The sequence below is a fragment of the Hyperolius riggenbachi genome, chromosome 12 (genome assembly GCF_040937935.1).
Source record: "Hyperolius riggenbachi isolate aHypRig1 chromosome 12, aHypRig1.pri, whole genome shotgun sequence".
NCBI classification, from domain to species: Eukaryota; Metazoa; Chordata; class Amphibia; order Anura; family Hyperoliidae; genus Hyperolius; species Hyperolius riggenbachi.
Window position 1 is genome coordinate 225,556,632 of NC_090657.1, and position 15,279 is coordinate 225,571,910.

The 15,279-nt window shown below is 45.0% G+C and overlaps 1 protein-coding gene across 3 annotated transcripts in view; it reads left to right on the plus strand.

The window, feature by feature from the left end:
- The window catches only part of MAP2K4 (mitogen-activated protein kinase kinase 4), a 59,895-nt gene that overhangs the window by 23,736 nt on the left and 20,880 nt on the right, over positions 1–15,279 (plus strand). For 2 of the 3 annotated variants that reach the window (XM_068263810.1, XM_068263811.1), the window contains 6 exons: positions 823–916; positions 2,406–2,519; positions 3,952–4,126; positions 10,194–10,313; positions 10,965–11,084; positions 13,957–14,008. In XM_068263810.1, the coding sequence (XP_068119911.1) occupies positions 823–916; positions 2,406–2,519; positions 3,952–4,126; positions 10,194–10,313; positions 10,965–11,084; positions 13,957–14,008 (675 nt within the window). Of the gene's footprint in view, positions 1–570; positions 592–822; positions 917–2,405; positions 2,520–3,951; positions 4,127–10,193; positions 10,314–10,964; positions 11,085–13,956; positions 14,009–15,279 lie in introns of all 3 variants that reach the window. The other variant, XM_068263809.1, reaches the window with a different exon arrangement.

Here is a 15,279-nt window from a genome sequence, read left to right on the forward strand (position 1 = left end):
TGGTGTGAGTGTCATGCTGCTGGTAATGTGGTGTGAGTGTCATGCTGCTGGTAATGTGGTGTGAGTGACCTGCTGCTGGTAATGTGGTGTGAGTGTCATGCTGCTGGTAATGTGGTGTGTGTGTCACACTGCTGGTAATGTGGTGTGTGTGTCACGCTGCTGGTAATGTGGTGTGAGTGTCATGCTGCTGGTAATGTGGTGTGAGTGTCATGCTGCTGGTAATGTGGTGTGAGTGTCATGCTGCTGGTAATGTGGTGTGTGAGTGTCATGCTGCTGGTAATGTGGTGTGTGTGTCACACTGCTGGTAATGTGGTGTGTGAGTGTCATGCTGCTGGTAATGTGGTGTGTGAGTGTCATGCTGCTGGTAATGTGGTGTGTGAGTGTCATGCTGCTGCTAATGTGGTGTGTGAGTGTCACAAGGCTGGTTAATGGGGTGCATTCTCTCTGGGGACTGCGTCGGTAAGCTTTACGACATTGGGTGTGTTCTAGTCTGCACCTATTTTTTGCTTTCGCTGAGGTTTGTCTTTTGTGGGGTATTTGGCTAAAAAACATTTAACCTTTTTATTTCAGACTTCTTCGGAGTTGTAAGAGGTTAAAGAAATCTTTTTTTTATTGTCGTGTGTATAGGCATGTCCATGTCACCTGTGCTTGCATGTGGCCTCATCACCCATGTGACATGTGCTCTGTGGGTGGAGTCTGGTGGGTGGAGTCTTCTGCTGCCATTTGGGGTTTATTCCCATCCCGTCCCTCCAGATACATATATTACGTGTTGGATCTGGAAAGGGATTGTAGGTAATTTGCCTCATGTTTGCTCTTTTCCAGGTAAACGGAAAGCACTGAAGTTAAATTTTGCCAATCCAGCCTTCAAAACTACGGCAAAATTCACGCTGAACCCCACTATCCAGCCGCCCCACCTGTGAGTACCCTGAGGGGCCAGTCTTGGGGTAGCACCCGCTGTTCCCAAGTTCTGCTCCTGGCCGTCAGTGTTTTTCTGTGTTTCCGGTTGCATTGATAGACACTGGGGAATGTGAGTGCTTCAGTTACAGGGCTGTGGAGTTGAGGAGTCGGACCAATTTTGGGTACCTGGAATCAGAGTCTGTGGTTTCAATAAACTGAGGAGTTGGAGTCGGATGATTTTTGAACCAAATCCATAGCTTTTGTAAAAATTAGACTAAGGAGTTGGAGTCAAGGAGTCGGAGCAATTTTGGGTACCTGAAGTCAGAGGTTCCAGAAACTGAGGAGTCGGAGTATTTTTGTACCGACTCCACAGCCCTTTTCAGGTGACAGCATGCTAATAAATGAATGAATTGGATCACTAATTAATGTAGTGTAGTGTGGAGTAAGAATAAATGGTTTCTTTTAGTTGAACAATTGCAATTTGTCATCCTTGGGGAGGTAAGTCATCCAGTACCCCCCATTTTATGAGTTTTAATTCATAGTGGTTTTATCCTTTGGGCGCCTCTGTAATATTTTGAACATGGATAACTAATGTTTTATGATGAGGCAGTTAGTGGGATGGTCAACACCTCATACCCCTAACAGTTGTCTTGTTATGCTGTGCCTTTGGTGTCAGTGGTCAAATGGTCCGGAGGATGGGGGGGGGGGGTGGGAGGGTGGGAGGGATGGAGAGCTAGTTAGCAATTATAGCGTGAGAGGCCTGGTCACTGTTTGTAGCGTGAGAGGCCTGGTCACTGTTTGTAGCGTGAGAGGCCTGGTCACTGTTTGTAGCGTGAGAGGCCTGGTCCCTGTTTGTAGCGTGAGAGGCCTGGTCACCGTTTGTAGTGTGAGGTGCGTGGTCACCATTTGTAGCGTGAGAGGCCTGGTCTCCGTTTGTAGCGTGAGGTGCCTGGTCACCGTTTGTAGCGTGAGAGGCCTGGTCACCGTTTGTAGCGCGAGAGGCCTGGTCACCGTTTGTAGCGCGAGAGGCCTGGTCACCGTTTTATAGTGCGAGAGGCCTGATCACGGTTTGTAGCGTGAGAGGCCTGGTCACGGTTTGTAGTGTGAGAGGCCTGGTCACCGTTTGTAGCGTGAGAGGCCTGGTCACCGTTTGTAGCGTGAGAGACGATGTCACAGTTTGTAGTGTGACAGGCCTGGTCATTGTTTGTAGCGTGAGAGGCCTGGACACCGTTTGTAGCGTGAGAGGCCTGGACACCGTTTGTAGCGTGAGAGGCCTGGTCACCGTTTGTAGTGTGAGGCCTGGCCAACATTTGACGCTTTGTACTTGGTGCCTGGTTTGTCATACTTATATTTCAACCAATGAATCCTTATCCTATCCTGAATAATCCATTCGGCTCGCCCTGCGCCCAATGGCCCGGCCCTGTATAATATGTACTCTCCTTGTTTCCCATGAGATCCTACCCTGTGTAACCCTAACCTTTACTTTTTGCCTCCTTTTGCCCATGAAGAATGCAGAATCCAGATGCCATTAGGAACCTTGAGACGACGTACCAAAAACAGGAGGTGCGGTTTGCTGGTGGGAAGCCCTACAGCTCCAGTGAACAGGCCACAAAAAATCGACTGTAAGTTTCCTCTGTTCTTCTGTTTATAGCAGACCTCATAGAGTACCTCAGATCCCTCACACCACTGGATCCATCATGCTTGTTATAGCAGACCTCATAGAGTAGATCGGATCCCTCACACCACTGAGGTCCAACTTGCTCATTATAGCAAACCTCATAGAGTAGATCAGATCCCTCACACCACTGAGGTCCATCCTGCTTGTTATAGCAGACCTCATAGATTAGATTGGTTCCCTCACGACACTGAGGTCCACCTTGCTTGTAATATCAGTCCTCGTACAGTACACCAGTTCCCTCACACCACTGAGGTCCATCTTGTAATAGCAAGCCTCATAGAGTAGCTTGCTTCCCTCACACCACTCAGGTCCATCTTGTAATAGCAAGTTCATAGAGTAGCTTGCTTCCCTCACACCACTAAGGTCCACCTTGCTTGTAATAGCAAGCCTCATAGAGTACATCAGCTCCCTCACACCATTGAGGTCCATCTTGCTTGTAATAGCAGTCCTTGTAGAGTAGATCAGATCCCTCACACCAATCAGGTCTGTCTTACTTGTAATAGCAAACCTCATAGAATACATTGGATCTCTCACTCCACTGAGGTCCATGTTACTTGTAATAGCAGAACTCGTACATCAGTTCCCTCACACCACTAGGGTCCATCCTGCTTGTTCTAGAAGACCTCATCGAGTACATTGGTTCCCTCACACCACTGAGGTCCATGTTACTTGTAAGAGCAAACTTCATAGAGTAGATCGGATCCCTCACACCAATGAGGTCCATCTTGCTTATAATAGCAAACCTCATAGAGTACATTGGATCCCTCATACCACTGAGGTCCACCTTGCTTGTAATAGCGGTCCTCATAGAGTAGATCAGTTCCCTCACACCACTGAGGTCCATCGTGCTTGCAATAGCAGACCGCATAGAGTACATAGCATCCCTCAAACCACTAAGGTTCGTCTTGCTTGTCATAGCAGATCTCATAGATTACATCGGTTCCCTCACACCACTGAGGTACCACCATCACCCTGTAGTGATACCCTGACCACCATTAGCCCTCTGTTGCCACGCCATCTGCTCTGTGGTGCCATCCTGACCACTATCACCCCTGTGGTGCCAACACAACCACCATCCGCCTTCTAGTGCCACCCCAACCAACATCAGTCTGCTAGAGCCACCCTGACCACCATCAGTTTATCCTCTATCCACCCAAACATTCTGGTGCAGATGGAGCAGAGAGTGGAGGTAGTAGTGCCACAGAACTGCATGCTAAAGACCACCGGTGGTATGTGAAGCTGTGTGTTGGAATATGGTGGGCCTATATGACCAGTAATGGGAAGTTCATTCAGACTGTGTGGGCAGGGAAAGCGGCGATAGGACTGCATTTCTATAAGCTAGAGGTCTAACACCCTGTGTTCTCCACCTGTTGTAGAGAGCGGTTACGGACGCACAGCATCGAGTCGTCAGGGAAATTAAAGCTGTCCCCAGAGCAGCACTGGGACTTCACCGCCGAGGATCTAAAGGATCTTGGTGAGATCGGAAGAGGCGCATATGGATCTGTCAATAAAATGATCCACAATCCCAGCGGGCAGATCATGGCTGTAAAGGTGAGTGGTGTTATCTCTACACACGGCCGGTAACGGGGGCCACGTTGTTGTGTTACATCATGCCAATAATAGAACTGTGGATGGCTTTAATCTGTATTCTGCTGTCTTCATCTGTATTCTGCTGTCTTTATCTGTATTCGGCTGTCTTCATCTGTATTCTGCTGTCTGTATTCTGTCTTCATCTGTATTCTTTTCACAAAAAATTAGGATAAAGGGCTGAGGGAAGTTGAGTCAAAACGACCACAATGGTTTTTATAAGAATATCAAAAAAATACCTTTTTATTAATCAAAAAAAGACACACAAACATTATATTCAAACACCACATTAAAAAAGAGAATTGCCAGGTGGCCACCTAACTCCCCCCCCCCCCCCCTCCTAGGCGCCGTCATGCATGCACTCCACACACACAAATCCTATCTAGCACAAGGTAACCAGGCTGATCTGTAAACACAGTGACATCACAATATATATGGTAACAAAAATGATGGCTTAATATAGAGTTCAGCATGTTGTACTGAAGTATGTGACCAGCAAAAACATGCAGGTAAGCAGAAGCAGCATTAGTGCAGCGTAAGCAGCGTCCATAAGCAAATTGATTTCTGCCAGCCCCGATGTGAAGGTAGTAATTAATCTACGCATTAAAGCATGGAGCAAAGAAGTTCATAGGCAGCTCACAGCGGATCGGTAAATGTAATGCAACATGCAGCAAGAGAGTTCATAAGCAGCTCACAACAGTGCAATAAATGCCATGATGATTAGATGATTGTGCTATGCAAACGCTTAGCTCTTACCCTCCAGGAACAAACGAGCCAGTCTGTATCTTAGGCCTGATGCTGAGGGAATGGCTGCTGTATTAACGATGCCTGCATGTATTGTTTATATGCATGGAGTCCAGCCATACATGGCTACCGTCCGAGTGGACCGTTAGAACACAGTTCCTAAGCACATCAGAGTGCCAGATGGAGTTCAGTCCAGAAGATCGGTGGACCATGCAAAGATTGCCAGGCGAGTGCAGTGCAGCGGTAGAGAGAGAGAGGGGGGGGCAAATGGCAATTCCCGGATCACCACACCGGGAGACCCGACATGTTTCACTGGCAAGCTGCCAGCTTTCTCAAGGGAGGCGTGGTTAGTTCACATCCGCTCCGGAGTGTTTTATAGGATGTTGCTACGCGTCCGCCGGAAGTACGTCATGCTCCAGCGTAACCGCACGACAGCCCAATCACAGGGACCCGAAAACACCTGTGACTAGAGCGGGTAGGGGCCAGCAGGAGGCACGCTCGGCCCTACCCGGGACACTTCCGCCGCGTGGAACGCAGGAAGTAAACGGTAACCTGCGTGCACATCCTGAGGGAAGAGGGGAGGGCCTCCGGAGCTATGCACTCGGACCAACATAGCAACCTCAAATCGTATAAAGAAGACAAGCTAAACCTAGTTCGAAAATAAGTTTATAAATAAACAAAGAAAATACATATATTATATTAAGGCTGTAGAAAAACAATACACCTCTAAAGCGCATCCAAAAGAGAATTTTTTTACTATTCACGGTGTGCTATAAATGACACCAAAAGCAGCATGATTTCAACCTGTTAGACACCATTTAGAGGGGGCCAGATGAAAGGTCCCCATATATATGTTGGATGCTAGTATTGACATCAAAACGATGTCAAATGAGGGGATGGAAAGTTATGCATGCAAAAAATGTGTATTTACATATATACCGTGGGACACCCCAGCGCCACAGACAGAAAGGAACCCCGCAGACAAGTTAGACGGGCAGGAATGGTGAGAAACCAAATGACTCATTCAAACCTGGTGGAGTAGTGGCTTGCAGTCCATAAATCCATCCATAAATCCATGCAATCCTCCTCTCTGCAAGAGGAGGCAATCAAAATTTCCTCCCCTTATGTTACTATGAATCCGATCCAGACCGATAAAACGAATTTGATTAGGTCTGCCGCCGTGGGCGGTTTTGAAATGCCGAGCCACCGGAGTCATAACAGATCTTTTTTGTTATTTTTACTCCGAATACTTGTACTATGTTCACCAATCCTTGAGCGTAGCTCCCGCTTGGTCTTTCCAACATAAAATGCGCCACAAGGGCAGATGAATAAATAAACGACTACATTGGTCTCACATTTAACAAGATGTGCTAATGACCAGGTCCTGCCGTCCGGCAGCTCGACATTCCGGCCTACTCATATGTAACGGCAGACCGAGCAGCCGTCACAGGTATAAGTGCCTGTTAAGCGGCAGTGTTTAGAACCAGGGCCTGAGCCCCGAAAGTGGCTACTTACCAAATGATCCCTCAAAGAGGGGGCTTTTCAAAACGTTAAAGATGGTTTAGGTGGTAAATTAGGACCCAAATGTGGGTCGTTACGAAGAATGTGCCAATGTTTCTGTAATATATGCGAGAGCTCAGAATGTTCTGCACAAAAACGTGTTACAAATCTTGAAGTATTGTTGTATCTGTATTCTGCTGTCTTCAACTGTATTCTGCTGTCTTCAACTGTTTTCTGATGTCTTCATCTGTATTCTGTCCTTATCTGTATTCTGCTGTCTTCATCTGTATTCTGCTGTCTTCAACTGTTTTCTGATGTCTTCAACTGTATTCTGCTGTCTTCATCTGTATTCTGTCCTTATCTGTATTCTGCTGTCTTCATCTGTATTCTGCTGTCTTCATCTGTATTCTGCTGTCTTCAACTGTATTCTGCTGTCTTCATCTGTATTCTGCTGTCTTCATCTGTATTCTGTCTTCATCTGTATTCTGCTGTCTTCATCTGTATTCTGTCTTCATCTGTATTCTGCTGTCTTCATCTGTATTCTGCAGTCTTCATCTGTATTCTGCTGTCTCCAACTGTATTCTGATGTCTTCATCTGTATTCTGCTGTCTTCATCTGTATTCTGCTGTCTTTATCTGTATTCTGCTGTCTTTATCTGTATTCTGCTGTCTTCATCTGTATTCTGCTGTCTTCATCTGTATTCTGCTGTCTTCATCTGTGTTCTGCTGTCTTTATCTGTATTATGCTGTCTTTATCTGTATTCTGCTGTCTCCAACTGTATTCTGCTGTCTTTATCTGTATTCTGATGTCTTCATCTGTATTCTGCTGTCTTTATCTGTATTCTGCTGTCTTCAACTGTATTCTGCTGTCTTCATCTGTATTCTGCTGTCTTCATCTGTATTCTGCTGTCTTTATCTGTATTCTGCTGTCTTCATCTGTATTCTGCTGTCTTTATCGGTATTCTACTGTCTTCATCTGTATTCTGTCTTCATCTGTATTCTGCTGTCTTCATCTGTATTCTGTCTTCATCTGTATTCTGTCTTCATCTGTATTCTGCTGTCTTCATCTGTATTCTGCTGTCTCCAACTGTATTCTGCTGTCTTTATCTGTATTTTGCTGTCTTTATCTGTATTCTGCTGTCTTTATCTGTATTTTGCTGTCTTCAACTGTATTCTGCTGTCTCCAACTGTATTCTGCTATCTTTATCTGTATTCTGCTGTCTTTATCTGTATTTTGCTGTCTTTATCTGCATTTTGCTGTCTTTAACTGCATTCTGCTGTCTTTAACTGTATTCTGCTGTCTTTATCTGTATTCTGCTGTCTTTATCTGTATTCTGCTGTCTCCAACTGTATTCTGCTGTCTTTATCTGTATTTTGCTGTCTTTATCTGTATTCTGCTGTCTTTATCTGTATTCTGCTGTCTTTATCTGTATTCTGCTGTCTTCATCTGTATTCTGCTGTCTTCATCTGTATTCTGCTGTCTTCATCTGTATTCTGCTGTCTTCATCTGTATTCTGTCTTCATCTGTATTCTGCTGTCTCCAACTGTATTCTGCTGTCTCCAACTGTATTCTGCTGTCTTTATCTGTATTCTGCTGTCTTTATCTGTATTCTGCTGTCTTTATCTGTATTTTGCTGTCTTTATCTGTATTCTGCTGTCTTTATCTGTATTCTGCTGTCTTTATCTGTATTCTGCTGTCTCCAACTGTATTCTGCTGTCTTTATCTGTATTTTGCTGTCTTTATCTGTATTCTTCTGTCTTTATCTGTATTTTGCTGTCTTTATCTGTATCCTGCTGTCTTTATCTGTATTCTGCTGTCTTTATCTGTATTCTGCTGTCTTTATCTGTATTCTGCTGTCTTTATCTGTATTCTGCTGTCTTTATCTGTATTCTGCTGTCTTTGTCTGTATTCTGCTATCTTTATCTGTATTCTGCTGTCTTTGTCTGTATTCTGCTGTCTTCATCTGTATTCTGCTGTCTTCATCTGTATTCTGTCTTCATCTGTATTCTGCTGTCTCCAACTGTATTCTGCTGTCTTTATCTGTATTCTGCTGTCTTCATCTGTATTCTGCTGTCTTCATCTGTATTCTGCTGTCTCCAACTGTATTCTGCTGTCTCCAACTGTATTCTGCTGTCTCCAACTGTATTCTGCTGTCTTTATCTGTATTCTGCTGTCTTCATCTGTATTCTGCTGTCTTCATCTGTATTCTGCTGTCTCCAACTGTATTCTGCTGTCTCCAACTGTATTCTGCTGTCTTTATCTGTATTCTGCTGTCTTCATCTGTATTCTGCTGTCTCCAACTGTATTCTGCTGTCTCCAACTGTATTCTGCTGTCTTCATCTGTATTCTGCTGTCTTCATCTGTATTCTGCTGTCTTCATCTGTATTCTGCTGTCTTTATCTGTATTCTGCTGTCTTCATCTGTATTCTGCTGTCTTCATCTGTATTCTGCTGTCTGTATTCTGCTGTCTTTATCTGTATTCTGCTGTCTTTATCTGTATTCTGCTGTCTTCATCTGTATTCTGCTGTCTTCATCTGTATTCTGCTGTCTTCATCTGTATTCTGCTGTCTTCATCTGTATTCTGCTGTCTTCATCTGTATTCTGCTGTCTGTATTCTGCTGTCTTTACCTGTATTCTGCTGTCTTCAACTGTATTCTGCTGTCTTCATCTGTATTCTGCTGTCTTCATCTGTATTCTGCTGTCTTTATCTGTATTCTGCTGTCTTTATCTGTATTCTGCTGTCTTCATCTGTATTCTGCTGTCTTCAACTGTATTCTGCTGTCTCCAACTGTATTTTGCTGTCTTTATCTGTATTCTGCTGTCTTTATCTGTATTCTGCTGTCTTCATCTGTATTCTGCTGTCTTTATCTGTATTCTGCTGTCTGTATTCTGCTGTCTTTGTCTGTATTCTGCTGTCTTTATCTGTATTCTGCTGTCTTCATCTGTATTCTGCTGTCTTCATCTGTATTCTGCTGTCTTCATCTGTATTCTGCTGTCTGTATTCTGCTGTCTTCATCTGTATTCTGCTGTCTGTATTCTGCTGTCTTCATCTGTATTCTGCTGTCTTCATCTGTATTCTGCTGTCTGTATTCTGCTGTCTTCATCTGTATTCTGCTGTCTTCATCTGTATTCTGCTGTCTTCATCTGTATTCTGCTGTCTTCATCTGTACTCTCTGTATTCTGCTGTCTTCCTCTGTATTCTTCCTACCACTTTTGTTTACTTTCGTCTTCGTCTGCTTTCTACTGTTTTCATCTGCACTATGATCTCTTTTTTTCCTCTCCTCCTTTTCTGTCATCATTTCTCTCTCCTCATTTTCTGTCCTCATTTCTCTCTTCTCCTTTTCTGTCCTCCTCTCTCTCCTCCTTTTCTGTCCTCTTTCTCAGTTCTTTTTCTGTCCTCCTTTCTCTCTCTCTCCTTTCTCTTTTCTCTCTTTTCTATCCTTTCTGCAGAGATCTCTCACTCTTTTTTTAGTTTTTTTGTTTTTCTTTCTGCAAATTTCTCTCTTCTCCCCTCTTTCGATTTCTCCAATACCCTGGCCATCTCCTGATATTCGAAAAGCACTCATTGCGCCATAACTTGGGTCATATTAGGACATGGGAGGTCTGGAGAACGGCCAGTCAGTGTTTCAGTGTATTTATGTGGTAAATGGAGGGAAGAGGATTTGACTGATGGGCACAGCATTGTGTAGATTGTAGAGATGAGTCTGGCTGCGCTGGGGGAGGAGCAGCGTGCTGGAAGGCGGAGTCATGTGTTAATACCGATCCCCAATGTCCTCTTGTCTTGCAGAGGATCCGATCCACGGTGGACGAGAAAGAGCAAAAGCAGCTTCTGATGGACCTGGATGTAGTGATGAGGAGCAGCGACTGTCCGTATATCGTCCAGTTTTACGGAGCGCTATTCCGAGAGGTGCAACATAGGGAGATATCGGGGGGTGGGTCAGAGGGGCGGGACATTGACAGATATCTAGGGAGGGTCAGAGAGGCGAGACATGTACAAATATCTGGGGGAGGGTCAGAGAAGTGGGACATGGAGAGATATCTGGGGGAGGGTCCGAGAGGCGGAACATGAGCAGATATCTGAGGGAGGGTCAGAGAGGCGGGACACTGACAGATATCTGGGGGAGGGTCAGAGAGGCGGGAAACTGACAGATATCTGGGGGAGGGTCAGAGGCAGGACATGGAGAAATATCTGGGGGAGGGTCAGAGAGGCAGGACATTGAGAGATATCTGGGAGAGGGTCAGAGGCGGGACATTGAGAGATATCTGGGGGACGGTAAGAGAGGCAGGACATGAAGTGATATCTGGGGGAGAGTGAGAGGCGGGGCATGGAGAGATATCTGGGGGAGGGTCAGAGGCGGGACATTGAGAGATATCTGGGGGAGGGTCAGAGAGGCAGGACATGAAGAGATATCTGGGGGAGAGTGAGAGGCGGGGCATGGAGAGATATCTGGGGGAGAGTGAGAGGGGCAGGGCATGGAGAGGGCCTTACATTGCATTGAATTTGATTCTTATGTTACGGCTTTGCTTGGAATGTGACATCCATTCTTCCTCTCTGCAGGGCGACTGCTGGATCTGCATGGAGCTCATGGCTTCCTCCTTTGACAAATTCTATAAATATGTATATAGCTCATTAGACGATGTTATTCCAGAGGAGATCCTGGGCAAAATCACCCTCGCTGTGAGTCCAACTGTTCATTATACATTTATATAGCTCTGACATATTCCACAGTGCTGTACAGAGATCACTGATCCATTCCTATCAGTCTCTGCACCAGAGGAGCTTACACTCTAATGTCCTCACCACAGTCACACACTATTACTATTATACATTTATATAGCTCTGACATATTCCACAGCGCTGTACAGAGATCACTGATCCATTCCTATCAGTCTCTGCACCAGAGGAGCTTACACTCTAATGTCCTCACCACAGTCACACACTATTATTATTATACATTTATATAGCTCTGACATATACCACAGCACTGTACATAGATCACTGATCCATTCCCATCAATCTCTGCGCCAGAGGAGCTTACACTCTAATGTCCCCACCACAGTCACACACTATTATTATTGTACAGTCATATAGCTCTGACATATTCCACAGCGCTGTACAGAGATCACTGATCCATTCCCAATCAGTCTCTGCACCAGAGGAGCTTACACTCTATTGTGCTCACCACAGTCACACACTATTATTATTATACATTTATATAGCTCTGACATATACCACAGCGCTGTACAGAGATCACTGATCCATTCCCATCAGTCTCTGCACCAGAGGAGCTTACACTCTAATGTCCTCACCACAGTCACACACTATTATTATTGTACATTTATATAGCTCTGACATATACCACAGCGCTGTACAGAAATCACTGATCCATTCCCATCAGTCTCTGCACCAGAGGAGCTTACACTCTAATGTCCTCACCACAGTCACACACTATTATTATTATACATTCATATAGCTCTGACATATTCCACAGCGCTGTACAGAGATCACTGAGCCATTCCCATCAGTCTCTGCACCAGAGGAGCTTACTCTCTAATGTCCTCACCACAGTCGCACACTATTATTATACATTTATATAGCTCTGACATATTCCACAGCGCTGTACAGAGATCACTGATCCATTCCCATCAGTCTCTGCACCAGAGGAGCTTACACTCTAATGTCCTCACCACAGTCACACACTATTATTATTATACATTTATATAGCTCTGACATATTCCACAGCACTGTACAGAGATAACTGATCAATTCCCATCAGCCTCTGCACCAGAGGAACTTACATACTGGCATTGCCAAATATGAGAAAAGATGGCGAATAGGAAAGGTGTTTTGTCTTTGGGTGTGGCGGAGGGATGGGGTAATCTTTGGACCAATTCCATCTATGCTCCTCTCAGTCTGTGGCATGCTGTGATGTAGTGTGCAGTGATTGTCACTGTGGATTCCTCCTCTCAGTCTGTGGCATGCTGTGACATAGTGTGCAGTGATTGTCACTGTGGATTCCTCCTCTCAGTCTGTGGCATGCTGTGACATAGTGTGCAGTGATTGTCACTGTGGATTCCTCCTCTCAGTCTGTGGCATGCTGTGACATAGTGTGCAGTGATTGTCACTGTGGATTCCTCCTCTCAGTCTGTGGCATGCTGTGACATCGTGTGCAGTGATTGTCACGGTGGATTCCTCCTCTCAGTCTGTGGCATGCTGTGACATAGTGTGCAGTGATTGTCACTGTGGATTCCTCCTCTCAGTCTGTGGCATGCTGTGACATAGTGTGCAGTGATTGTCACTGTGGATTCCTCCTCTCAGTCTGTGGCATGCTGTGACATAGTGTGCAGTGATTGTCACTGTGGATTCCTCCTCTCAGTCTGTGGCATTCTGTGACATCGTGTGCAGTGATTGTCATTGTGGATATGGGGGGGGGGGGGGGGCATGGAGTTGACCACGTGGCTTTTCTTGGTCTTCATTGTGCAGCATGGCTTTGTAGTGGGGGGAGTCAGGGCTGCAGCTCTGTAGGTGGGCCCAATAGGACAGCAGTCTCTTCTGTATCTCTGTGGTGCGGGAGTCAGGAATGCTGTTTTGTAGGTGGGCCCAGTAGGACAGCACTCTCTTCTGTATCTTTGTAGTGGGGAGAGTCGGGACTGCTGCTCTGTAGGTGGGCCCAGTAGGACAGCACTCTCCTCTGTAGGTGGGCCCAGTAGGACAGCACTTTCTTCTGTATCTTTGTAGTGGGGAGAGTCGGGACTGCTGCTCTGTAGGTGGGCCCAGTAGGACAGCACTCTCCTCTGTAGGTGGGCTCAGTAAGACAGCACTCTCCTCTAGGTGGACCCAGTAGGACAGCACTCTCTTCTGTATCTCAAGCAGTAATGGGAATCTTTTTTTTTTTTTTTGAATTCTGAGAGCACTTAAACCAGTGCGTGGGGGCATCCTGATGGATATGGACCTGAATCAGTGATAAGAGTGGGCGGGTCCTGCGGTCTGTGGGCCAGCAGCGTCATGACTTGTTTTAGCATTGCTATGCCTTAGTCAGAGGAAGCACAAAGCACGGATATTTGCAACGGCGCACAACAAATATGTGTACTGGTGTTGCAGCGTCATCTGACGATGGCACACTGACCGTAGGACCCGCCCACTGTTGCCGCTGATCCAGGTCCACATCCATCAGGGTGCCCACGCTGCTGGCCACGGCTGGGCCCACACTGCTGCCCACGGCAGGGCCCACGCTATTGGCCACGGCTGGGGATCACAAACAGAGGCATTGACAGAGGTTTCCTGCCTACCACTTTGCTGGGTGACAAACGTTTTTAACACTTCCATCTTGTAGTGAGATTCTTTTACCACTAGCAGTTATTAGTGACTACACCAGAACGCTCCTGTCTTCTCTCAATATGTAACGGGAGTCTCCCCAGCTCGGCCAGTATTGATGACATCATATAGATTGTCCTCTTATTCACACGGCCAGTATTGATGACATCATATAGATTGTCCTCTTCTCGTTCTCAGGGCCAGTATTGATGACATATCTCTCTTTCTCTTGCAGACTGTGAAAGCATTGAACCACTTAAAAGAAAACTTGAAAATAATTCACAGAGGTAAGCAGATTGAGATTTTATCTAAATTCCTCATGAAAAGAAAGTTATGTGAAAATGCTGCAAAAAGTCCTCTTTTCCTCTCTGAATACGTCAGCAAACAAATAACGCAGCAACTAAAGGTGACCATACACACACAGATCACCCCCAATGTGATCTTAACCTCTTCGGGACCAGACGGTTCTGGCCTCCCATCACTGGGTATCGGTACACAGACAGGATTATCGGCAGAGGTGGTCCTAATCGGCTGCCTTATCTGTCATTAAATACGTAATGCAAATTGGACGTATAAATACGTGCAGTGTTGTTGTGGAGTCTGCACCACCAGTTTGTTACTAAATGAGGCACGAAGGGTATAATTTCTACAGTGACAAGTTGTAGAATATGTTTAGTGTGTCCTAAAGCTTGGACACGCGTCACATAATAAATGGGTAGTGAAAACTCAAGTTATTTTCAAAGTTATGATCAAACTTGGAAAAGTTTTTTAGCAAAATTCTGTATGTGGTAACATTATAACTGTGAAAAGTAGTAGAAAAGAGTTTAGAGAGTTTTAGGGTTGATATCCATGTCTTGTGATTTTTATTTATTTTTTTAGTCATAAACTGAATCAAAAGCATTTACATTTTTGCATGTTCTGTACCAAAATAAAAAACGTGTAAAAATATGTATATTGTTACCTTAGGAACTTGTATGCCAAGAGGGTATATTACTATCATTTTGCAAATAAGCTCTTGTAATCATCAATAGTGTAGAATGAGAAAGCAAAAAAAAAAACCAGAAAAAAAGACCCCTTTATTTCCAAATACAATATTGTCACCATACATTGTACTAGGAACATACTCTAAATGCCGTAATAACCAGGATGAATAAGCAAATAAAATGTGTGGGTTTAACTTATTGTAGAGCTGTAATGGATGTAAATGGAGAAATAGTGTGTTTTTTCTATTTTTCCTTAAATGCATAGAAAATAATTACTAAACAAAATTTTCACACTCCAAAAGCCTAACTGAAAAAAACATTATATAGATCATTTAGGTATGATAAGTAGTAGTAACGTTATTGGCGAATGAATGGGAGCAGCGCTGATATGTGAAAATTGCTTTCGTCCTGAAGTGTTAAAGATTTATACATACCTGGGGCTTCCACCAATCCCATACCCTCCGATTGCTGCCACGCCGCCGTCCTCAGTCTTCTGCAGCGCCGCTACCAGGTCCCCGCACTTCTGTCAGTCAGAGCCAGTCTGACGTAAGAGAAGTGCGCCCTCTACGTATCTC